Source organism: Mauremys reevesii, linkage group 2 (assembly GCF_016161935.1).
Source record: "Mauremys reevesii isolate NIE-2019 linkage group 2, ASM1616193v1, whole genome shotgun sequence".
NCBI lineage: Eukaryota > Metazoa > Chordata > Testudines > Geoemydidae > Mauremys > Mauremys reevesii.
Window position 1 is genome coordinate 253,414,206 of NC_052624.1, and position 24,804 is coordinate 253,439,009.

A 24,804-nucleotide genomic window follows, 5' to 3' on the forward strand; every position below is an offset into this window, starting at 1 on the left:
CTCGGTAGCACAGAAGGGTTGGGGGAGGAGGGAAGCAACGGGTGGGGTTGTTGCAGGGGCACCCTCTAGAATGGCATGCAGCTCATCATTTCTGCGGGATCTCTGGGGCTCTGACACGGAGCGGCTGTGCTCTCTGGTTCTCTAGTACACTTGCCCCATATTCTAGGCAGGATTGACTCTATTTTTAGACAAAACAAAATAGAGTCATTCCCATTTTTGTCCATGTGCCCCCGACCGACCTCAGCGAGGCCAGCCAGGCGCACCCATGACAGCAGCAGACGGTACAAAAGGATTGATAACCGTTATCGCCAATTTCCAAATGCAAACGGTGCAAAATGACTGATAACCATCATCTCATCGCCAATTTACAATGGCAGACGGTGCAATAGGGATGGTAATCGTCTCTGCTACCATGCAAAGGCAAATGAATGCTGCTGTGTAGCACTGCAGTACCGCCTCTGTCAGCAGCATCCAGTACACATACGGTGACAGTGCCAAAAGGCAAAACAGGCTCCATCGTTGCCATGCTATGGCATCTGCCAGGGCAATCCAGGTGAAAAAGGGCGTGAAATGATTGTCTGCTGTTGCTTTCACGGAGGAAGGACTGAGTGACGACATTTACCCAGAATCACCCGCGACACTGTTTTTGCCCCATCATGCATTGGGATCTCAACCCAGAATTCTAATGGGTGGGGGAGACTGCGGGAACTATGGGATAGCTACCCACAGTGCAACGCTCCGGAAATCGACGCTAGCCTCGGTACATGGACGCACACCGCCGAATTAATGTGCTTAGTGTGGCCGCGTGCACTCGACTTTATACAATCTGTTTTAAAAAACCGGTTTCTGTAAAATCAGAATAATCCCGTAGTGTAGACATACCCTCAGTTGCAACATTGTAAACAGGAGTGAGAACACCTATTAGTGATCAGAGTACCACGGCAGGCCTGCCATCAGGAATCAGGATAACAAATTAGTATTTTACAAAAGTGTTATTCACTAGATATGCTCACAAGATTTGAAACTGTGTTAGCCTGGTTTCATCAATGCCTGGACATGCTTCTCCCTGAAAGGAAATTCAGATAAACTAAATGAAACCATATTATTCATAAACTTGCATAACAACAACTACAAAGCTACCTCATGTATTTCAGAGGTTGGATCCTTCACCCTACTAGCCCATGAAGAAGCTACTAAATCCTACTGGGAGCATAATGAACACCTAAAGTTTCACATCCTCTTCAATAATAAATGATTGCATGACTCACAGGGCTTCATAGTTATTTTCTAAATAGGACACTTAACGAGGAAAAGAGTACCTGACAGGGATGAAAAACGAAAGACTTTACGAAGAAAGCAAACACAGCTCCAATTAACACTTTGTAATTGTATTACAGGGCCTAGATATTACCTGAGCATTGGCTCAAACAAATGGCCATACAACGTACAATGAGACACAAAGATGACACTAAGGCCATGTCTACACAAGGAAGCTTACAGCGGCACAGCCATTATGCCGATAGGAGTCAGCCCTCCTGTTGACATAAAAAAAACAAACCAGCTTAATGAGTGTAAGTATGTTGATGAAAGAGCATCTTCCGCTGACGTAGCACTGTGGACTCGAGCGCTTATGCTGGCAAAACTTATGTTGCTTGAGGGGTGTTTTCCCCCCATGCACCTGAGCAACAAAAATTTTGCCGATATAAGTGCTAGTGTAGGCATGGCCTGGCAGGAAAGCACTGTATCCAACCTTTCTGCCAACACATGATCATTTGAATGGGCACACAGTATCTCAACTTGTGGCTCAATAAAACCAATTACTAAAACCTAGCTCTTTAGCCAATTGAAGCCAGAAACGGCATAGGAAAGAAATTGTATGTTCTTGATGTGATCAATAGTTGTTGGGCAATTCAAAAAACAAAAAATAAAAGTTTACAGCAAGTCAGAATATGCAAATATGCTTCTTGCACCACAATCATTTGACCAGACTGCCTATACCTAGCAATAAAACTGGCCATAAAATTGCACCCAATGATTCCTGCACCCAGTGACTCCTGGAGGGAATTATTTGGACAATTCTGTAAGGAGGCTTGGGTAACTTCAGAAATGTCCAATCCCCTGCATGCACACTGCAAATACAGTAGAACCTCAGAGTTATGAACTGACCAGTCAACCACACACCTCATTTGGTACCAGAAGTACTCAATAAGGCAGCAGCAGAGAAAAAAAAAGCAAATATAGTACAGTACTGTGTTAAACTACTAAAAAATAAAATAAAAGGAAAGGAGCATTTTTCCTTCTGCATAGTAAAGTTTAAACGCTGTATTAAGTCAACGTTCAGTTGTAAACTTTTGAGAGAACCACCGTAATGTTTTATTCAGAGTTACGAATAACCTCCATTCCCAACGTGTTTGTAACACTGAGGTTCTACTGGACTTCTCTCAATCTCATCTTTTTATTATTCTCCTCATTCTTGCCTCTGTGCCTTTGTCATACCACCTGTTACCACTGAACTCCCTACCGTGCCTTCTGCTCCAGCTAAACTCCCTCTTTATTCAAATCCTTCCTGAAATATCACATCTTCACAAAGGACAACTTTGGGGGGGAAGGGAGGAAGACAATCAAAGGTCTTGTCTCCTCGACCCTCTGACATCAAACATACAGCCTTAACAATACTCTGGCATACAGACATGCATTGAAAAGTTCGTAATCCACAACTATACACATGGAAACTCAACTTGTGTGTCACCAGTCAATTTTGCTAATATTGTCCGATTGTTTCCTTGTATTCCCCTTCTCCCCGATCAGGGGCGGCTCTAGGAACCAGCAAAACAAGCTGGTGCCTGGCTGGGGCCCCAGCTCATCAGCAGCAGCAGCTTGGCTGGGGGCAGCTGAGCTCAGCGTCTGGTGTGGTTGTCAGGCACCCTGACCCCATTACCCCCTGGGCAGCCCCTGACCCCAGCCCAAGCCCAGCCTCGGACCTGGGCACCCCCAAACCCATCCTCCCACCCAGCCCTGACCCCCAGCTCGAGCCCCAGCCCTCTGAGCTGGACACCCCGGCCCCATCCCCTCACAGCTCTGAGCCCAGCCCCTCTGAGCCGGACACCCCGGCCCCATCCCAGCTCTGAGCCCAGCCCTCTGAGCCGGACATCCCCTGACCCCATTCCCCACAGCCCTGACCCCAGCTCCAAGCCCAGCCCCTCTGAGCTGGACACCCCCCATCCCCTCACAGCTCTGAGCCCAGCCCCTCTGAGACGGACACCCCTGGCCCCATCCCCACAGCCCTGACCCCAGCTCCGAGCCCAGCCCCTCTGAGCTGGACACCCCCAAACCCATCCTCCCCACCCAGCCCTGACCCCAGCTCCAAGCCCAGCCCCTCGGACCTGGGCACCCCCCCATCCCCTCACAGCCCTGACCCCAGCTCTGAGCCCAGCCCCTCTGAGCTGGACACCCTGCCCCCATCCCCCACAGCCCCGACCCCAGCTCTGAGCCCAGCCCCTCTGAGCCGGACACCCCTGTACCCATTCCTCCCACAGCCCTGACCCCAGCTCTGAGCCCAGCCCCTCTGAGCTGGACACCCCTGACCCCATTTCCCCACAGCCTCTGAGCTGGACACCCCTGACCCCATTTCCGCCCAGCCCCTCTGAGCTGGACACCCCCAACCCATCCTCCCCACCCAGCCAGCTCCAAGCCCAGCCCCTCGGACCTGGGCACCCCCCATCCTCACAGCTCCGAGCCCAGCCCCTGTGAGCCAGGCACCCCCCAGAGCCCAGCTCCCCACCCAGCCCTGGGCAACAGCAGCACCACCTCCAGGCAGTGACAGCCCATTGGCACCAACCATCACCATCACCCAGCAAGAGGCCCATTATTTAATTGCAAATGTATACAGACCAGTAAAACATTTAATGTTTTTAAATAATGTATTTGGTGTATTTTCAAATTATTACAAATTAATTTTCACTAGTTATTTTTTACATTTCCAAATACAGTTACTATAGTATTGCAACTTTTTTTTATGGAAGGAAAATTGCTTTGCCCCAGGCCCCTGAACACCGTGAGGCTGAAGAGCAGCAGGTCCAGGGGCCGCCAGCATGTCGGGATCCACCTTGGCCACCAGCAGTAGCAGCTCCACAGTGCTGGGGCAACAGGCCCTGCCCCGATTTATCTGTCAGTACTCATCTGTTATCTTGTGGCTTATACTTAGATTGTAAAAAGTATTTGGGGCTGGCATCGTCTCTTTGTTCTGTGTTGTACATCACCCAGCAAAATGGAATCCAGGTCTATGACTAGGGCTCCTAGACACTATAGTCATACAAATTATAAATAGCACCAAGAGCAAAATCTATGTGGCAGAATCAACACATCTATTTACATCTTTGGCTCAGTAAACTAAATAGACTTACTCAATATTTTTTCTTGGTGTCTGATTTGTGTGTGCATAATCTACAAGAATAATCTCAGACTGAGCTCCAGATAAAGTGAGATTTCAAAGAAAAATAATTTTCCAACTAGTTCAAACTTCCCCCTCCCGATCTGATGGGTCCAAGTAATTCGCTCAGATCAAAGGTTTCTACGCAAAGAAGTCACATACTGGTTTGAGTGATTAACCAGCACCTGAAGCATTGACAATATCTGAGCTCAAGATTCTTCAAGATTGGATCTTTCAGCCATTTAAAAAAAAAAAAAAAAGCCATACACACAAAAAAAATAAAGTGTTTGCTATTGTGAAGCAAATAAGGTCTCTCAGTGTTACGTAATGTTGCTGTACACAGGTACCACAGCTATTGCTCTATGTAAAGGTGAGTATATAAACAAATGCATACAGGTTCATGTCCAAAAACTGCAGCCAGCAGGCTCAGCAGCTTTAGACAGCAGCAATAACTTGAATAGCAGATTTTGGTTTTTGTGATCACATGCTCAAATTATGATTAGACATCCATAAGGGTCAGGAACAGAAGACCAATAACGTGAGTAAGGTTTCAGAGTAGCAGCCACAGAAGAAAAGTGTAAACTGACTTGTCGTCTTGGGCTCTTAACACTGATCAATTCTGTCAGACCCTCTCAAATTCCAGGCTCACACAAAGGGAAAAGAGCCAACCAAGTCATACAAGAGCCTACCAAAGAATCTGTTATCCAACTTTAGCAACAAAAAAGCACAGAAACCTTTGTGGATCCATACACCAATGAATTATTAGTGACTTCAGTTTTTCTCTGCTTGAAGTGTATCTGAAAATATTTGAACCATTGAAACCACAGGATAAGAGACTGAATTCAGCCATGGGATATCACCAGGCAGTTAATATTGTTACACAACATTTTCTTAAATCTTTAAGAACAATGTCCAATTAGTAATAATATTTGTCAAATGCAACATCTTAAGTCACCATAAAACAGCTAGCTTACAATAAATTTAGACTTTAACAAGTGGCCTTAGAATGGTAAATACTGTGTTTTTCATGCTATGTAGTTTTACTTTAGACTGACAAAAAACTGAATTCTCTTCAGGGCTGAGAGGGTGGGTCAGGCCAAAGTCCCTTTAGTACTGTTGCTCTTAGGCCTGCCCATTCTTCCCCAGCTGAAAAGACCCTTCTAATCAGCAGCAGGGGAAACAAAACCAAATTCTACAGCAGTGGGTTTCAACCTTTTTCTTTCTGAAGCCCCCCCGAACATACTATAAAAACCTCCAGGGCCCACAGGGGGCTCCAGGGTTCTGCCCTGCAGGGTGCCAGCCAGTAGGTGGGGGCCCTCAGGTATAGGCCTAGTTTGACATCTATTGGGGACAGAGCAGGGCCCGTTGGGGCTCGGGCCGGCTCCACACAGAGGGGCTCAGGGAGGGAGTGCCACCTCCACCTCCTGACTCACCTTAGCAAGCCACCCAGCCTGTCTGGATTGGAGTGGAGGTGGGACACAATGAAAAATTATCACGGGGGGGGGAAGAGGTCAGCTCAAAAAGTTTGAGAACGGCTCAGAGTGCAGGTAGGGGTTTGCTAGGAGCGGTGCACAGTGAGGGATGTAGCTCAGGGTACAGGAAGAGGGACAGCTAAGGGCTGTGTGTAAGCAGGGGTGTAGATCGGGGGCAGGGAAAGAGGGGCTGTGTGCAGGGAGAGGCCTTCCTCGCAGTCACTGCTCCCCGATGGCTCTGCTGGCCCCAAAGCCAGGTCCCCCCTGACCGCTCTTACCAGCTGTGCAAGCAGTCAAAGGGGCTGGGAGCTAAGGAGCAGCCACAGCCCCGGGCACCAGCAGCGAGAGACAAGCCAGAGCAGCAGCTGCCCTGCATTGCCTGGCTCTGGCTCCCCGCCTCTGACCAGGCCAGGGGCTGGGGTAATTTGGGGGGGTGGGGGTGCAATACCTCCCCATGATCCCCTGCAACTGTCCCCATAAGCTCAGAGCTTCTTTCTGTCCCACAAAACACTGAGGATCACAGACCCCTCTGAAACTGGCTTGCGGCCCCCTACCTACATTCTGTGTCTCATCCCTCCCACAAGTCTGCTTTATACTAGCTGCTGATTCCCGCAGCACTGAGAGAGGTAGAGACAAGTACTCAAGAACTGATCTTTCCAGCTAATTACAATGTTTTAAGTGTTATAAGTAGGTAACATTAAGATTCTCCTCTCTCCCTGCCCCCATCTTTCCTGCCGCTACAGAATTTCAGGTCCACTGTGGCACAGAAAAAAAAAACCTCTCTCTACTCCCTCCTACAAGAAGTGCTGAATGAAAGTGAATGAAATATGAATATTTAAAGCTATATAAAATTACATATTCAGTTACTGTCTACAAAAGAAAAGAAAATATATAGGGACATTCAACAAAAGCATGGTGGGATTGGTATTCAGTCCTTAGGGAAGCAAATTTAATTTTTCTATGCATGTATTGCTGCACTAGTTAAATGGTTAACTTGTTTACTGTTCTCTGTTCACCAATATCCAATGACTAAACTGTTCAGGTAAGTATGATATTTAACTGCTGCAGCAGCACAGGGGAACACTCTCATACTATTATGTGTGTGATCAGAACAATAGCACATTTCTCTCTCATATGGAACATGAGGCTAATGGACTGATTTCTGGAAATACTGAGCACTCACAGCTTCCAAGAAAGTCAACTGGAGAGGCTCAGCATATCTGAAAGTCAGCCTAACAAACACTCCCTCAATGAATGCAAACACTGGGACTCTACAGCAACTTCACCATACATATTAATAACAGGTAAACTTTGAAAAAGTTTAATTATAAAAACAAAGCAGTAAAGAGTCTTGTGGCACCTTATAGACTAACAGACTTTTGGACAATGAGCTTTCGTGGGTGAATACCCACTTCATCGAATGCATCCAACGAAGTGGGTATTCACCCACGAAAGCTCATGCTCCAAAATGTTAGTCTATAAGGTGCCACAAGACTCTTTGCTGCTTTTACAGATCCAGACTAACACGGCTACCGCTCTGATATAAAAACAAAGTTACCTTCACTAAGCTGATCAATGGAAGTTCAAGTGAGAGGATGCAAAGAGCTATCATTGGGAAAAACTATGCAACTCTGAGATACTGCTTCTACCAGCTGACATAGGAGGAAGGTATGTATAAAAGGTGCATGTAAAATGATAAAGCTGATAATGTTTCACAATCAGTAGAGGACTGAATGATGTCAGAATTTCAGCAAGACCCTCCAAGCCATCTCTGTTCCCACCAGATAAGGATTTATTCTAATAGGCAGCTTTCAGTAGTGGCAGCAGTTCTCAACAATGGGCTCACATCAAGCAACTTGCAGAAGGTGTTTCTTTTAAAGAAGAAAACAATGGCCACTGTCTTCAAATGACTGCCATTTCCAGTAAGAAGGAGTAGAGGCTGGGTAACTGCCTGGAAATTTGAGGGGGGTGGGGGGGAATTGAAGAGCTACTTCTTACATATGATATAAAGTTGAAAGGGGGGTGAATTTGAAACACAGGAGAATTTCTACCTTTTTGCTTTCCCTCTGGATAACTGTGTGTTCAGTTCCAATGAGAGTTTTTGTATTCCCGGGGGGTGGGGAGGGGCTGTCTTCCCTCACTATTTAGATGTTTTAGAATATCGTCTTTCCACACATCACCATTTCTCCGCTTCCCCACACATTTTATAGATACGCCATTCTTCAGGATTTTTGTCAGGCACCACATGCATATCTTGCATGTGCTCAGCACTCCATGTCAAGTTCTCCCACAGTATGCACACACAGACTGGGAATTAGGAGATCTGCTCTATTCCTGGTTCCACATTCCTGTGTGACTTTGGAGACGCCACTTAATTTCTCCATACCTCAGTTTCCTATCTGTAAAATGGAAATACTGCTTTACTGGAGTGGTGAGAGATTTCATTAATATTTGTGTATTTCTTAGATACTCGTGTAACCAACTGACACTATCCTGTAAAATCCTGCACAAATTTTAGGTAATTAAGATAGTTCAATAAAGTTTAAATTAAACCTTACTGAATTAGAATTAATACCTATTATTCCTGGGGGAATTCTGCACCAAAAAATTAAAAATTTGTGCACAATATTTTATAATTCTGCAAAATTCTACATATTTTATTTGCCAAAATAACACTATACAATACGCTTGTTTCAATTATTTTCTAATTATTTCAAAATACCTATCAGCAATTATGCCTGTAACAACAGACACAAAAAAATTCCTTCAGAAGTAGAGAGTTAAGGAAACCCCTATGACAAATCAGTTCCCATTTCTCTGCCCCCTCTCCCAGAGCCCAGCAGGGCATCCACATACCCCTTTCCCCAGAGCCCAGCTGTGCCCCTCCCAGCCCAGATACTCTCACTCCCTCTCCACCAGAGCCCAGCCCCGGAGCCCGAGCCCAACCCAGACACTCACACCCTCTCTCTCATGGACCCCAGGATTCAGAGGAAGAAACAGCTTGATGCTGGGTCCTGGGCTTGTACTGAGTTTCCTGTATGCCAGCGGTTCTCAAACTGTAGACCAGGACACCAAAGTGAGTTGCAACACCGTTTTAAAGGGTTCGCCAGGGCTGGTGTTAGATTTGCTGGGGCCAGGGGCCAAAGCCCAAGGGCTTCAGCCCTGGGTGGGGGGCTCAGGTTTTAGGACCCCCACACCTTGGGCTGAAGCCCTTGGGTTTTGGCCTCACTGCCCAGGCAGGCTCAGGCTTTACTAAACTACCCCAGGAAAGGGAACCAATTTTTTTTTTGGGGGGGGGGGGGCAGGAGGAAGTCACAGAGCAATGAAGTTTGAGAACCCCTGCTGTATGCCACACATGCCCTGAAGGAAGGGGGTGAACTGCAGCTGTCAGGAACCCTCCAGCTCCCGCTCCCTCCCACTAGCAATGTTTATTTGCCAGCTGGGCTGTGCCAGGTCCAATGATCCCTAGTGGCAGCCAGAAGCTTTGCAGCCCATTTCGGGGGGGGGGGGGGGGGAAAGATGATTCTGTGCAAAAAAATCATGAACTTCTGCACAAATTCTGCATTGTGCAGTGGCACAGAATTCCCCCACAAGTAACCTATTGGTAACATATTAAAAATGAAACTGTATGTACTGGCATAGCACTGGATGTACCTTCTACAGTAGGGAGGAGGAATGCTAATGAACTTCCTCTATTATCAGCCTTTGAAATCTCCCTGTAGAGATATTCATAAACTAGTTCAAACTAGATTCTCCAGAGATCAGCAAAGAAAAGATTTTGGGATAAAAAGCCTGAGATTAGGCTGCCTCAGGGCCTTCTTCCTGATCCTGCAATTGGATAGACCCCATGGTCCCCAGAGACCCCAATCCTTACAGGAAGGATTGAAATGACTTGCTGCTGAAGCCTCATAAGACTGTGTGTTTGGGGGGGAGAGGAGGGAAATTTGAAGGACTTATCCTGCTGGAATCCACGTTAGAACTGGGATGAACTCTGGTAAGCTTATTAGCATGCATGTAGGTTCTTTTAGTATGTTTTCTCTGTAATTTTTTTACCCTGCTTGGAAAACTGTGTGGTAACTTATATTTAGGGCTGTCGATCAATCACAATTAAGTCACGCAATTAACTCAAAAAAATTAATTGTGATTAATCTCAGTTTTAATCACACTTAAATAGAATACCAATTTAAATTTATCCAAAATAGGTAATATTTTTCTACATTTGCAAATATATTGATTTCAATTACAACATAGAATATAAAGTGAGCACTGTACATTTTGTATCTATTTGATTACAAATATCTGCACTGTAAAAGTGAAAAAAGAAATAGAATTTTTCAATTCACCTCATACAAATACTGTAGTGCAATATCTATTGTGAAAGTGCAAGTTACAAATGTAGTATTTTTGTGTTAAATAACTGCACTCAAAAACAAAACTATGTAAAACTTTAGCGCCTACAAGTCCATTCAGTTCTACTTCTTGTTCAGCCAGTTGCTAAGACAAACAAGTTTGTTTACATTTGCAGGAGATAATGCGCCTGCTTCTTATTTTCAATGTCATCCAAAAGTGAGAATAGATAGATGTTCGCACAGAACTTCTGTAGCTGGCATTATAAGGTATTTACGTGCCAGATATGCTAAACATTCGTATGCCCCTTCATGCTTCGGCCACCATTACAGAGGACATACTTCCATGCTGAAAACACTCATTAAAAAATAATGCATTAATTAAATTTGTGACTGAATTCCTTAGGGGAGAATTGTCTGTATCCTGCTCTGTTTTACCCGCATTCTGCCACGTCTCTCATGTTAGTGGTCCCCAATGCGGTGCCCGTGGGCGCCATGGCGCCCACCCGGGCATCAATGTGTGCCCGCCTACTAACAAGGGAGACTGACGACTAGCCACTGAAATGCCGCCAAGGAGCATGGCTGCCAGACAAGCAGCCGCCGAAATGCCATCAAGAAGTGTCACCGCCGAAATGCTGCTGCTTCTTGGACGCCTCTTGATGACGCTGCTTCTCGGCGGCATTTCGGCAGTTGCTTGTCCGGCGGCCGCGCTCCTCAGCGGCATTTCCACAGCTAGTCATCAGGTGCCCACCACACTGAAAGGTTGGGGACCACTGTCTCATGTTATAGCAGTCTCAGATGATGACCCAGTATACGTTGTTCATTTTAAAAACACTTTCACTGTAGATGTGACAAAACGCAAAGATACCTAAGGATAGCTACAGCACTCAACCCAAGGTTTAAGAATCTGAAGTGCCTTCCAAAATCTGAGAGAGAAGAGGTGTCAAGCATGCTTTCAGAAGTCTTAAAAGAGCAACACTCTGATGTGGAAATTACAGACCCGAAACCGCCAAAAAGGAAAATCAATCTTCTGTTGGTGGCATCTAACTCAGATGATGAAAATTAACATGCGTCAGTCCACTCTGATTTAGAACATTATTAAGCAGAACCCGTCATCAGCATGGACATGTGTCCTCTGGAATGGTGGTTGAAGCATGAAGGGACATATGAATCTTTAGCGTATGTGGCACATAAATATCTTGCGACATCAGCTACAACAGAGCCATGCGAACGCCTGTTCTCACTTTCAGGTGACATTGTAAACAAGAAGCGGGCAGCATTATCTCCTGCAAATGTAAACCAACTTGTTTGTCTGAGTGATTGACTGAACAAGAAGTAGGACTGAGTGGACTTGTAGTCTCTAAAGTTTTGCATTGTTTTGTTTTTGAGTGCAGGTTTTTTTTTTGTTTGTTTGTTTTTTACACACATAATTCTACATTTGTAAGTAGAACTTTCATGACAAAGATTGCACTACAGTATTTGTATTAGATTAATTGAAAAATACTATTTCTTTTTTTCACAGTGCAATTATTTGTAACAAATATAAAGTGAGCACTGTACACTTTATTTTGTGTTGTAACTGAAATCAATATATTTTAAGAGGTAGAAAACATCAAAAATAATTGAATAAATGGTATTCTATTACTGTTTAACAGCATGATTAATCACACAATTAATTTTTCTAAATCGCTTGACATCCCTATTAGTAGTAGCAATATTTTATCAGTCTCTGAAGAGAAAGCAAGCAGGTCTGTTTAAGGAAAATGTCTTTACTGGGAAATACACAGTGAAGGAGGAGAACTGTACAGGCTGGAAATGTTCCAGTCAAAAAGGGGGAGAGACTCGTGTCTCCACCCAAGAAAGGCAACAGCTAGGAAGCTGTAAGCCTGAGAGTGGGTGACCCTGTTGGACCACTGAGGGGAAATATAGGTATAATTGCCCTGAACTGACACACTCAGAACTTAGAAAATACAGAAGTCTAGAGTTACTATACAAAACTGCATGTTACATACAAATCCCCAACCTTTGGGAGTATTTTTATTAGCAGATTATATTTGTGAAACAGTGACTTTTGAAGGTAATTAGGTTGACTGTTCTTTCAGTGTAAAATCATTTTGAAGAAGCTCAGCACCTAAGATCATTGGTTTATGAAAGAAAGTTCTTACACAAGAAATCCCAAATGTACAAAAGGTAGCAAAAAAACAAAAAAAACCCCACAGAAACAAGGTCATTTGTTGCAAAACTCTCAATATTCAGATGGCATCTGAATCAAAGTAATTGATGTTACAAGTTCTAAAATTTTAAATCCAGTGACCAAACCTAAAAATATATATTGAGAAGGAGTTGTATTCTTTAGGGTATGTTTGTTTTAAATTTGCATGAAAAATACTGTTACACTTGTAAGGGATGTAATCTATTTTCATTAATGCACAATTCCTTATTGACAACTTTGCTTATAATCAATAGTAATAAGCCATAGTTTAAAATCACTAATTTCCTGCTGTGGTTGCTATTAAAGAAGAGGATGACAGCACTATGAGATCTATATAGTTCTGAGAAGTATTAAGAGGAAGTTCAAAAGATTTCATGGTACCTAATTTTCCATTTAAAAAAAAATTCTTCCTCTCTTATTTACAGTATTTAAATGCTACTGAATAAAACTAAGTAGATACATACAGGGCCAGTGCAAGGAAGTTTTACACCCTAGGCGAAACTTCCACCTTGCGCCACCACCACCACCCCAGCTAGCCCCTCCCATCCCCCTGCGGCAGCTAACCCCGCCCAGTGAGACTCCTCCCTCCCATCCCCCCACAGCAGCTAACCCTGCCTGAGGAGACTCCCCCCCGTGTGGCAGCTAACCCTGCCTGGGGAGCCCGACCAAGCTCACCTCGGCTCCACCTCCTCCGCTGAGCACACTGGCGTGCTCTAATTCTCCTCCCCTCCCAGGCTTGCAGCGCCGATTGGAGGAGACTTAGAGAGGGGACTGTGTGCTCAGTGGAGGAGGCAGCCCAATCCACAAAATATTTTTTGATAACATGGAAGTTCTCAGCTTGTTCTTCACAAAAACATTAATCCTAGCAGACAAGGAATACTGCTGTTCCAAAATGTAGCATCTTATATAATTATTTAAAAGGCTGACAGATGCCATAAAATAAGCTAGTGCAGTCATTAGTACTCTATGCTGTCACAGAAAATGAAATCAAGCTCAGAAAATTTCCTTTCTGCTCCGATGAGGGGGGAAAAAAACCAAAAATGGGTGAAGATTTCCAGTTGAAGGAATACACCTGGGAGGGTGAAAATTATTGAGTTAGGCTTCAATACACTATGTTTTACAGAAAGAACAAGTGTAATAATAAAAACATGTTCTACTCAAATTAAGAGCTTCTTTGCTAGCAAAATTCACAATTTGTTCATAACGCCTCTCTATGGAATGTCACCATAAAAACACCACCACTCTTACAGTGGAGCTCCTGATGAGCTAATTTCAGGTAGATTGACTGGATCCTCTAATTTCTATTTAACTCTTTAAATTGCATTACCTTGCACAAAAGAATGGATTGCTTAAAATTCTATGATTACAGTATACATTTTAAACATGTTATTAACAGCAGATTTCCAGATACATTAGTAAATTTAAAACTGCAAAAGACTGATCACCACCCTCAAATAAATGTTGTTAACCTCAAGCATTGCTAAAACATGTCCCTAAATTTCCAAGATTTCACCATTAGACCTTTTCAAGGAAGTGCTACTTGCTGATGTTGTATTTAAGTATATAAATTCCTTTGTATGTGCATACATGCAAGTAATTTTGTTATATTTATCTACACCAGTGGTCCCCAAACTTTTCAGGGTTGCGCCCTCCCTTACCCCTATCCGCACCCCCACACCAAGCCAGGGCTGGGAGCAGGGCCGCTGCTCAGGGAGGGTGGGGGCATGGACGGGATCAGGGGGCAGAGGCTGGGGCTGCAGCTGAGGACGGGTCTAGGGCTGGGAATGGAGCCAGTGCCAGGGACTGAGGCTGAGGGCAGGGCCCAGAAAAGAGCCATGACCAGGGGCTGAGGGCGGGGCCTGCGGCTGGGGCCAGAGCAGTGCTAGAAGCAGAGGGGGGCTGGATGGTGCTCCCTCCCCACCACCTCTTGTGGGGTCTGGCCTGGACCCACCACACCCCCCATAACATTCCTCCATGCCCCCCTACGGAGGTGCACACCACAGTTTGGGGACCTCTGATCTGCAAACATGGCCTGCATATGAAGGCAAAAATTCAGCATTTTGTAGTTTCTAAAGCTATTCCAATCCACTTTCTTCTCAAACCAAATTATAATCCTTGAGAATTATTGTTTGAAGAGAACACAATTTAAATAATACACACAAGACTTTGGAACTGTTGACGTTTGTTTCAAATTTTAGATATGTTTAGTAGTTTATTGCCAACCATACTGCACACTTTATTTACAATTTTTTGTCTAGACAGTGTTCCGCAATACCATAAGTTGTCAAGGAATAGTCTTTGTGTAGATTTAGACTAGAGGTCCAAGCAGGACCTAAACCTAATAATTGTATTTCCTCTGTATTCACTAAGGCTGTTCATGGTTCTCAAATGCTATTGCATTTTATAGCAGACTTAGTTGAGTCCCCAAGCTCCACATTGTTAGCTGTCAAGTTCCAGAACTACCAGCTTTTTAGGTTCCTAAGGCCAGGGACAAAGAATTCAACAACAACAACAGAGGGTTACCAGCAAACCTATTCAATTGGTTCTCACCTATGTAATCAAGCTACCCAACTCATGCTTTTAATTATAACTGTGAGAGGGAGGGCACACATAGGAGTGACAGCGGGGAAAGAAGAGGCTGGGCCTGGAGTTAGGGAGTATACATACTACAGCAATCAGGTAACAGCTAAGGGACACAAACTTCAGCCAACCCAGCAGCAACATTCAGGCCTAATTAGTTGGGTCCCCAGGGGAGGGAATATACTCAATGGGTAAGGCAGCTACAAAGGGCCTGATCCCCAAACATTTTTTCTGCACTCATGTCTCAGCAAGCAAATAGGAGCCCCTGAGCAGCTCCAGCACACCCAGTAATAGTCTGGGGACTGGATCACCTGACTATTCACAAGTCACAGCTTGCTCATTCACTCAATCAGGATGAACAGTAAAGAACAGGGATTCAAAATTTCCATGACACCTCACTGCCTGAGGACTAAGCATAATTGTACTTGGGTATGCACAAGTTGCTTAGCATCCTTCTGCTTCTGTTCCTTACCTTCCCTTCCTACTCTTGAAGAAGCAGTGACTCAAATGCTGACTTGATCCTCACTCCCTCCCTCCACCCCCAACTGCCACCAGTGAAAACAGAAGTGGATCCCTTACTTTCTTCTCTCTCCACCCATTTAATTAAAAAATTAAAACGATTAAAAACAGAAAAGAAAACCAAGCAGAGTCTGGGCCATATTGTTCCTTCTCTTTCCTATTAAACAGAACTTATTAAAGAGAACTTACTCCCTTTCCTTTCCCTCCGCAACATAGAAGGCATGACTGTCTTTTTGTGAAGGTCCTTCCCAATTTAGGATCCTCTGTCACCACAGCTTTTGCAGGCTTTGTGAACTGCTCTGCCCAGGGCTATTAATTAAACCTTGGCCATGGAATCAGTTGCTTTTTCAGTACCTTCTGACATGAAGCATGTTAGGGAAATGGAAAGATGTGGTCTCCACAACAGAGACGCCGTCACTAATTAAACCCACCATACAATTCAGCCCCAGGATATGGCATCCTGCTGCACAGCGCTGCAATTCAAAGACATGAAATGATAATTTTACATTTCCTTTTCCCAACTGATATGCTGTGAAACACCCCTTGCAGACATTCAGCTTTAGCCTGCCTTACTTTACCATGTCAATATAAGAAATTTTAAAAAGTTATGTTTCCAAGCTAGTAGTAAATAACTGTTCTGTTGGAAACAATTTGAGATGATAGTTGTATATATCCTGTTAAAGATATTTTCATTTACTTTAAGAAGGGAAGCATGCTACAGTAGTTTCTTCCCTAAACCCCTGCAGCACATATACAAAGAAGGATAAGTGGAAAACAAATTATGCTGATTTGTATGGGAAGCAGACCACCCATCCCTGGTGTTCATAATACTGCCACATCTTGTGAATTAAGCCTCTGAGGTCATTATGCCTTTGAAAACAACTTCCTTTAACTCTACCTAAGGGGGGAAAAGGTAGAACTACTGTTTGATGACAGAGTTTTGTTATACAAAGGATAATTTGCATGCATTTATTATAACCCTGATTATGGAAAACTTCAATTATTTAATACAAGCTTCAGTTTCTCAAAAGAATTCATTTGAGCCCGAGGCTCTCTTTGGCAGTACTAAGAGCTTGTGTACACTTAAAATGCTACAGCAGCACAACTGTAACGCTTCAGCATAAACATTGCCTATGCCTACAGGAGGGATTCTCCCATCAGGGTAGGTAATCCATCTCCCGTGCGGATGGGACTGGGGTCAGCGCCTGTGGCCAGTGCGTGGAGGGAGCCCAGGACTGGAACTGGGGGCCAGTGCCTGCTGCTCTGAAGCTGGAAGCAGGGGCCAGAGGCTGAAGCTCTGCAGCTGGAAGCCAGGGCTGTGTGGCCATAGCCAGAGGGGGGCAATACCTGCTGCCCCACGGTCAGAGCCTGGGGCCGCACAGCCAGGTTCCTGAAGTTCTGCTGCTGGAGCCTGCTGCCCAAACTGCCTCCCCAGTGTGGGTCAAAAACTTATCTTGCTCCTGCAGCATTGTGTCCCACCTCTCTCCAGAAACGGTGCAGGGTGGCACATCCAGGAGCAACAAAGAGGAGTGCAAAGGGCTGATGCTTTGCCTCCCACCATCACCACCCAGGAGGATGCTGTGGCCACATGAAAAGCCTCTGGTGGCTGCATACGGCCACAGTGACCATGCTTGAGAACGTTGCTCTAGTGGCTGCTGCTCTTCCATTTACTAGAGGTTCTCTGAGTCTGTAGACATCACTGCATCAGCTGTACACAGACCATATTTTCGAGCATTTTGCAACCATGTGGTCTACAAACTTTTTAAATGAAAGCTAGGATTTAGGTTTCATAGTACGACCTTGCAGTTGGCGCCAAAGGTAAGGGTCTATTGTAAGTATACCTAACCTGGCCCCGATCCCAAAGGGCACCTAAAGCACAATTGTGAAGAGCAAGTTAGATTTATGCCCCCTTGCACAGAAGATGGTGAAAGATTTTATTCAGACAAATTCTAGGACTCTTTGTAATAACAGGCACTAAAGTATATTTATGGGTTTGTACTATCTGATTCAACTAGGCTGATAAATGTATTATTTTTATTTTCAAGGAATACAAAACCATTCTAACATGCTGGTTTTAATAGTTGTGTTAAAAGTAATTCCAACAAACAATGACTGTTTATCGAAATACCTTGTCCAGTAAATTGTAAAAGTAATATTACTAAAAAGAATCTGAATTTAGCGTACAGCAATTTGTTAAGCTAAACGATCTTGTTGGGAGAACGTGTTTTGGCTCTCAAATCAACCTACAAGAATTATCATTTCTTTAGGAAATTAACTAAACTATCCTAGCAGAGTTCTTCTCACCCACTTGCCTGAGTCAAGCAATTGTTTTTAAATGGATGAGTAAATTATTATTCCTCCCTCTCTCATCATTATAGACTGGTAGGAGAGTAAAATTTGTACCGGAATGGTACGTTTTCATGGCAATTCTGAACTTAAAAAAAAAAACTGATTTACAATACGGTTATTGTAAATCAAATCACCTCATCTCTCTCTAAAACCTGGACTTGTACTGGTCCACGACCACATACCTCAAGTCTCAGAACACTAATATTTTTTCCTACAGCAATTTATTTTCCTGGTCAGCAAATAAGTCAGACATCTGTTGGCCAATGACTGATATAAAAGATGAGTCCTTCAAGAAAGGTTAGAGACGGCACCCTGGTAGAAGTCTCAACACCCTTTTTCTTCTTGGCAATAAACATAACAGAGGAGATTGAGCTGCTCAGCAAGGCATTGCCCAAGGAAATCATTTGTGGCGCTCCCAGACTCAGTTCTCCTCTTATCTTTGACTAGTAGGTCCTTGGTAAAAACCTTGTCAAACCTGACCAAAGCTCCATGATGTGATCAAGGAAGATTTTTTTTCCAAATATATAGATATGTTAGACATCTTATTACAAAGTACACAAATGATTTTATAATACTGTAAATGACATCAGGAATCACTATTATAAACATGATTTCCTTTTTGTTTGGTTTAGTCAAAAAGCCTCAGAGCAATTAAAAAAATTAACTCATAGTGGCTGAGTGCCATGCAAACTGCATGGATGGACATACACACAGTTTCCTAAAAAATGAAATCCTGTCTGCTTTACGTGGAAATTAAAGATCACAGAGTACATGCCATAGTGTAGGGATATTAAAGAAGGTTTATATTAAACATGGTTTATATGAGAAATGATCTATTGTTAATTAATACTTTATGACTTAAGATTTATGTTAGAAGTAAATTTGTGATTCCCAGCATTTAGCCTCTAACCTGCAAGCCACCAGCTGTGTCTGTGTAAAGCCTGCTCAAAGAGATACTTGGTATAAAACTTGTTAAGCTCAAAGAAATACTTTGTATAAAACTTGCTAAACATTAATTAACTCTAAGTAAGCCAAAACAGTAGCTGTTATAGTGTATAGATAGAGACCCCCACCCTCTGTAAATTTTCATCTCACTTTATCTTTGCTTGTTAAGGAAAGTCTCACAGGGAGTCTCACATAAATTGGTAACACCCCAAAAAGTAAAGAGACAGTGAAATAGATGTGATTAAGATCGAGAATGTATGTGAATGAATGGTTAGGGAGTCACCCAACCTGAAGAATTCAGTGTCGGCTGAAGAAGGTGTCAAGTGGGATCAACCAGATGACCCCCGGAGGGCAAACTGGAATCCACCCACCACACCTCAAAGGAAGGAAAAACAAAACACCTAATAACATGGAGCCAGCCACCTGCTGATTGATTTAGCAACAGCAAAATGAAGCAACTCTCATGAACTGACATAGGAATAAATTCCTATAAAACTGGACTCTAAAGACTGAGAACTTTGAGTCTATGGTTCTGCTGCCAGCCTCCAGGAGCATCAGATGCATCTGACACAGACTCGGCTCCATCCTCATGACCAAGATACCTGGCCAGTAACTTGGCATGAGCAACGTCTAGGCTGGTAACTATAACATCTATACAGAACCTGAATGAATGAATGAATGAATGAATGAGAGTGTGTGTGTGTGTAAGGAATAAGTAGTGATAGAAATAAGTAGTAAAACAACGTTGTTTGCTTTTGTCTTCTTATGGTATTTACAATAAATGTGGCATCTTTGCCTTATCCCTCTTAATAAGATCCTGCTGGTTTTTATTATATTGGTATAACAATAGCATTCCCAGTGTCTTGGGCCAAGATTTCCCTACCACTTCCTGCTGTACTACAGGTCAGTTTTCTTCCAACTGTGGCTTTATTTCATTTGCGCTGATGCCATATTGGTGCATACTCCAAACCTTGACCAATTTACTTACAAGTTATACTCCTTATCCCTATCTATCTATTCTTCCTAATTCTGGTAATTTCAATGTTGACAGCACCAGAGTATGCAAAATTTTGGGCTCTGCCTCTTCAGTCCTGCATGGTATTTTTTTTTTTAAAAAAGAAACTGAAGGAGATGTTACTTCTGTCAAAGATGCCAAAATAGCTGTGTATTCCTGTCCTTTTGATGGCATGATAATTGAAACTAAGGGCACTGATAAAAAAATGCTGAAGAACTTAGGAATTTCTGCAAGGGAGAAGAAAATTTAATGGATGAATGTGATACAAGATAAGGCCTCATTCTACACACAAGTATTCTCATGATTTCAATAGGATTACTCACATGTGTAAATTTAAACACATGTAAGGGCTTGTCCATGTTATAGATTTATGCACCACGGCAGTTGCAGTTAATATAGCAGTAGCTACATCAACACAGATCTCCAGGATAGATGTGCTGCTCCAATGTAAAATGGGGCTTGCACCCATTCAATTTACCCATTTCCAACTTGCAGTAGTGCATTGCATCTACCTTGGAGGGTTACAGTGCTATCAGCAACATAACTATGTTAGTGTAGCTACACTGGTGCAAAAATCTCAGGAGCAGGAACCTGTAAGGTTGTGTCTACAATGCAGCTGTTATGCCTCCCAGGCTGGGTACACAGCATTGCACTAGCTCTGCTCCCCCATGCAAGCTAGAAATGGACATTGGGGCTCAGACTCTCAAGCCCTCCCAACCCGCTTGGTCCGAGCTCATGTGGCCAGCCTGAGTATCTGCCAGAGCTTCAATGTCCACATTGCTATTTTCCGTGTGCTACCTCCAGCAAAGCTAGCATGAGTCTTTCAATGCAGCCAGAAGACTTGTTCCCAGCTGCAATGTAGATATACCCTAAGTGTTTGTAGGATCAGGGCCTTACACCTGTTCTGATAATTAGCACAACAAACCCTGAAGCCTCAAATTTAACAATATACTTAGGCCCTTGCCAAACCTTAAGTATGTGCTTAAGTAGCTTGCTGAATCAGCACTGCAATTTGTAAGCTCTTCACAGCATAAGACATTCTTTACCTTAGGAAAACACTTTAACACACTGTGGGACCTAATGAAAACAAATAACACCAGAACCCAGTAATGAAATTCTGTCCTCAGGCAGAACTCACAAAGAAGCCAACAGGAATTTTCCACAGTAAAATCTGAGTAACAACTGCTGGATTTGGCCTATTGTCTGTAAGTCACTCTGAAATACTTTGTGAGGAGAAATTCTGCAAGAGATAGAAATGATAAGTATTTCTTTACACTAGGCTGAGATTTAGGAAAGAAATATGGGTGTTTATGTTAATATAATAAACACAGTGTCATTACAAAGGCTGAACAAAAACAAAAAAAGCCAAAACAAAAGCTCAAGGCCTTTCTGTGTGTGAGGAACTCGTCACATAATATTAGCATTATCATGTTATCATCCAACATAGTCCGGGGACCACATCCAGTGATGACCAGGCCTCATCTGTCTCAAATTGGCCAGGCTGGAGCACTTTGCAGGGATTTATTAATTCGGTGATTTTTACAGTCACACACCGGCTCTGGAGTTTGCAGATGCGCATAGGGGGAAGGAGGTATCTGGGCCAAGTCCCAGGCTGAGTTTAAGGGAGCCCCTGGGGAAGAGTCCACCACCACCACCGGCTGAAAAAACAACAACAGGGAGATACGGCTGAAGAGAGGGCCTGGGGGAGAGGGTTAAATCGAGATCAGGCGCGGGGAAGGGGCTTGGGGGAGACAGGGTTGGGGTAATGAAACCGGGGCGGGGGTAGGGAACCACGGGAACCTCTCCCTAGCAGTGGGGCTGCGATGCCCGCCCCTCACACACGGAGGAGAAAGGAGACAAAGCAGCCTTCATCCGCCAACCCTCCTCCGCAGGCGGGCCCCCCTGCCCGGGGGCGGCGGGGCCCCTCAGACACGGGTACCTACCGCAACAGGAGAAGACGAGGAACAGGAGCTGCGCCGACCGCCAGCCTGGGGACGCTTTTGTGCTCCAACAAGGGGCCATAACACCGCCACGGGGGGAGGAGCTGTAGCCGCCGAGCCCCGCGCTAGAGCCGCCGCCGCCGCGGGAGGGGCCGGGCGCCCCCTCAGACCTGAGCCCAGCGGAGCTGCCTGCCTCGGGGGGAGCTAGCGGCCCTCGCCTCATCCGTCGGCTCGGGGATCCATGAGACGCCGCCGGCCCCGGCCTCCTTCTCGCGGGCTCCGGCGGGGCTCAGTGCAGCTGCGCAGCGGATGGCCGAGCGCATGGATTTGCGCTCCACGGGCCCCGGGCGGGGAAGGGAACCAGCGGCGGGGAGAGGAGCAGCAGCCCGAGCTCTACCCCCACTGCTGGCCGAGGAGGGGGCGGGGCTTGACGAGGTGGCGGCGCCGCGGCCCGCCCCCGCCTCAGTGTCCTCTTGCTTCCCGCTGGCCCTGGGGAGGGCAGGGCTCATTCTGGCGGGAGCCTCCTAAAATGTGCCCCGGCCCTCAGGAGGGGGCCCAGCTGACGGCCCGGAGCTCCCCGAGAAACGCAGCCCCTGCCGCATCTTCCCGGCTGCAGGTGTCAGTCAGCCCCAGGCCACAGCCTCCTGCACTAGTGACAACTGCCCAGCTGAGAGAGGCGGGAAAGGCTCCAGCCTCTTGGCCCTTGCAGACGCTGGCCAGGCCATCATGTGGCTTATGGCTTGTCTACACCTAAATTGCTGCAGCGGCGCCTCAGTGCGGGGACTACCTGTGCCAAAAGGAGGGATGTGCCCATCAGCTAGATAATCCGCCTCCTGAGGCAGTAGCTAGGCCAACAGGAGAATTAGCCTGTCAACCTAGGGCTGGTTACAATGGGGGTGAGGTGGGTTTAACTGTCCCTCGGGGTGTGGGTTTTTCACAGTCCCGAGCAATGTACAGTAAAAGCTGTATCTGGCACTTTGCCAGCCGGAAAGCTCTATAAACTGGCATTTCAGATCTTCATTGAAAGTCCGGTTTATATCCGAATGGCATGGAGCAGGCTCCCTATCTGGCTCCGCGTGGGTCACCGCTATGTCCCTGTTGCTTCTATGCGGAGATGTGGCCAGGCACCTCTGCGCACTGACTCCACCCAACCTGCCTGCTTCGCAGCTCCCATTGGCCAGGAACCATGGCCAACAGGAGCTGTGGGGATGGTGACTGCGGGCGGAGGCAGCACACCTAGCCGCACCTCTGCCTGCGAGCAGCAGGGAAATGTCGCCACTTGTGGAAAGCCAACCAAGGTGAATGTTGCCTGGATCTGGCACAGCACACCCCCTCCTGTGCCCCAGCCCTGAGCCCCCTCCTGCACCCAAACTCCCTCCTTCTTAGTAAACAGAATTTTTAACTTACCCGGCACCCCCCATTCCTCCAACATGCTGGATAACAAAGCTTTTACTATAGTTATATTAACCTAATTTCTTAGTGCAGACCAGGCCTTAATCAACAAATGCACAGCCAATATACATGTTAGGCTTAGGTGACCGTGCACAGGAAAAGCTAGGGCCATTTTACAGAACAAAGTGTTTAAAATACCTAAGGGTGTATTTTTAACTTTTAATGCTCATCTCAATAGATTTCTTTTAAGGTCAGGAAAGCAAGATTCAGGAAGATGTTATTCAAAATGCATATGAGTCCAGTGCCCTCTCTGCTACCGCCTACCTCAGTCACTGTAGACAACACCACAATCCTGCTTGTCACTCAACCCTGCAAACTTGGGCATCATCTTCAAATCAAACTCCTTTCTAAGTTTTCGTATCCAAGCTACATCAAAATTTTACAGATTCTTTCTGCAGAGTATAACATAAGAACAGCCATAGTAGGTCAGACCAAAGGTCCATCTGGCCCAGTGTCCTGTCTTCCAGCAGTGGCCAATGCCAGATGCTTCAGAGGGAATGACCAGAATAGGCAATCAAGTGATCTGTCTCCTGTTGTCCACTCCCAGCTTCTGGCAAACAGAGGCTAGGGACACTCAGAGCGTGGGGTTGTATCCCTGACTATCTTGGCTAACAGCCATTGATAGACCTCTCAGTGATATGGCATCATCTCAACATTTCTAAGATACAGCCTTTCCTATCTACCCACACAGAAAACACTGTCATCCAGCCTCTTGTGTCTTGTGTCTCAATTATTGCCAGAACTTTCTCTCCGGCTTTGACAAACGCGTATTCATTCAGAATGCTGCTGCAAAGATGATTTTCCTAACCTGTTGTGTTCACCATGTCACCACTCTCTCTGCTTATGTCCCCCTTCTCTGTCACATCAAACACAAGCTACTTGTCTTTACTTTCAGGGTCCTTCACACCCTATCACCCCCTATCTGTCATCTTTCATTCACTATCATGCTGTTGACTTGCACCTCTAATCACTCCATGCGCCTCTAAGCCTCCATTACCCAGTTGTTAAATGTTTAAGCAAGCACCCTCCATTCACACTCCCCCATATATAGCAATAAAACTAACACATTATCCTCCTGCAAAACTCTCCTTAACACTATTTTCCCACAATGCCTACAAAAAAAACTTAACAATTAGGTCCATTGGGGTGCTGGGACCACAGCCTATCATGCTAACCAATATTGTCTCATTGTACTCTCCCATCAAGCTCTCTATCTATCTGTTGTGTCTTGTCTTATGCTCTTTGGGGCAGAGACTGTCTTTTTGTTCTGTTTATGCAGCACCTAGCACAATGGGATCCTAGTCCTTGACTGGGGCTCCTAGGTGCTATGGTAATATAAATAGTAAATAATAAAACAATTATTTAAAAAAAACCACATTGATTTTGAGCTTCTAAATCATCTTCTGGGCCAGTTGAACTGATTAGGTCACTTTCTTCTCCGAATGCCTCTACTGGCTCCTCATGTTCTATTGCATCAGATTACTTCCATCAAGGTTTTGGATAAATCTGCCTCTTCCCTTGATGAGCTTCATGTGAACCCTATGC

The 24,804-nt window shown here is 45.0% G+C and overlaps 1 protein-coding gene across 2 annotated transcripts in view; it reads right to left on the reverse strand.

Moving 5' to 3' along the window:
* Positions 1 to 22,212, reverse strand: part of LRP12 (LDL receptor related protein 12) — an 86,339-nt gene extending 64,127 nt beyond the window's left edge. The window contains exon 1 of one of the 2 annotated variants that reach the window (XM_039526924.1): positions 21,811 to 22,212. In XM_039526924.1, coding sequence (XP_039382858.1) covers positions 21,811 to 22,030 — 220 coding nt within the window. In that variant the 5' untranslated portion in view covers positions 22,031 to 22,212. The remainder of the gene's footprint in view (positions 1 to 21,810) is intronic. The other variant, XM_039526925.1, reaches the window with a different exon arrangement.
* Between the last annotated feature and the right edge of the window lie 2,592 nt (positions 22,213 to 24,804).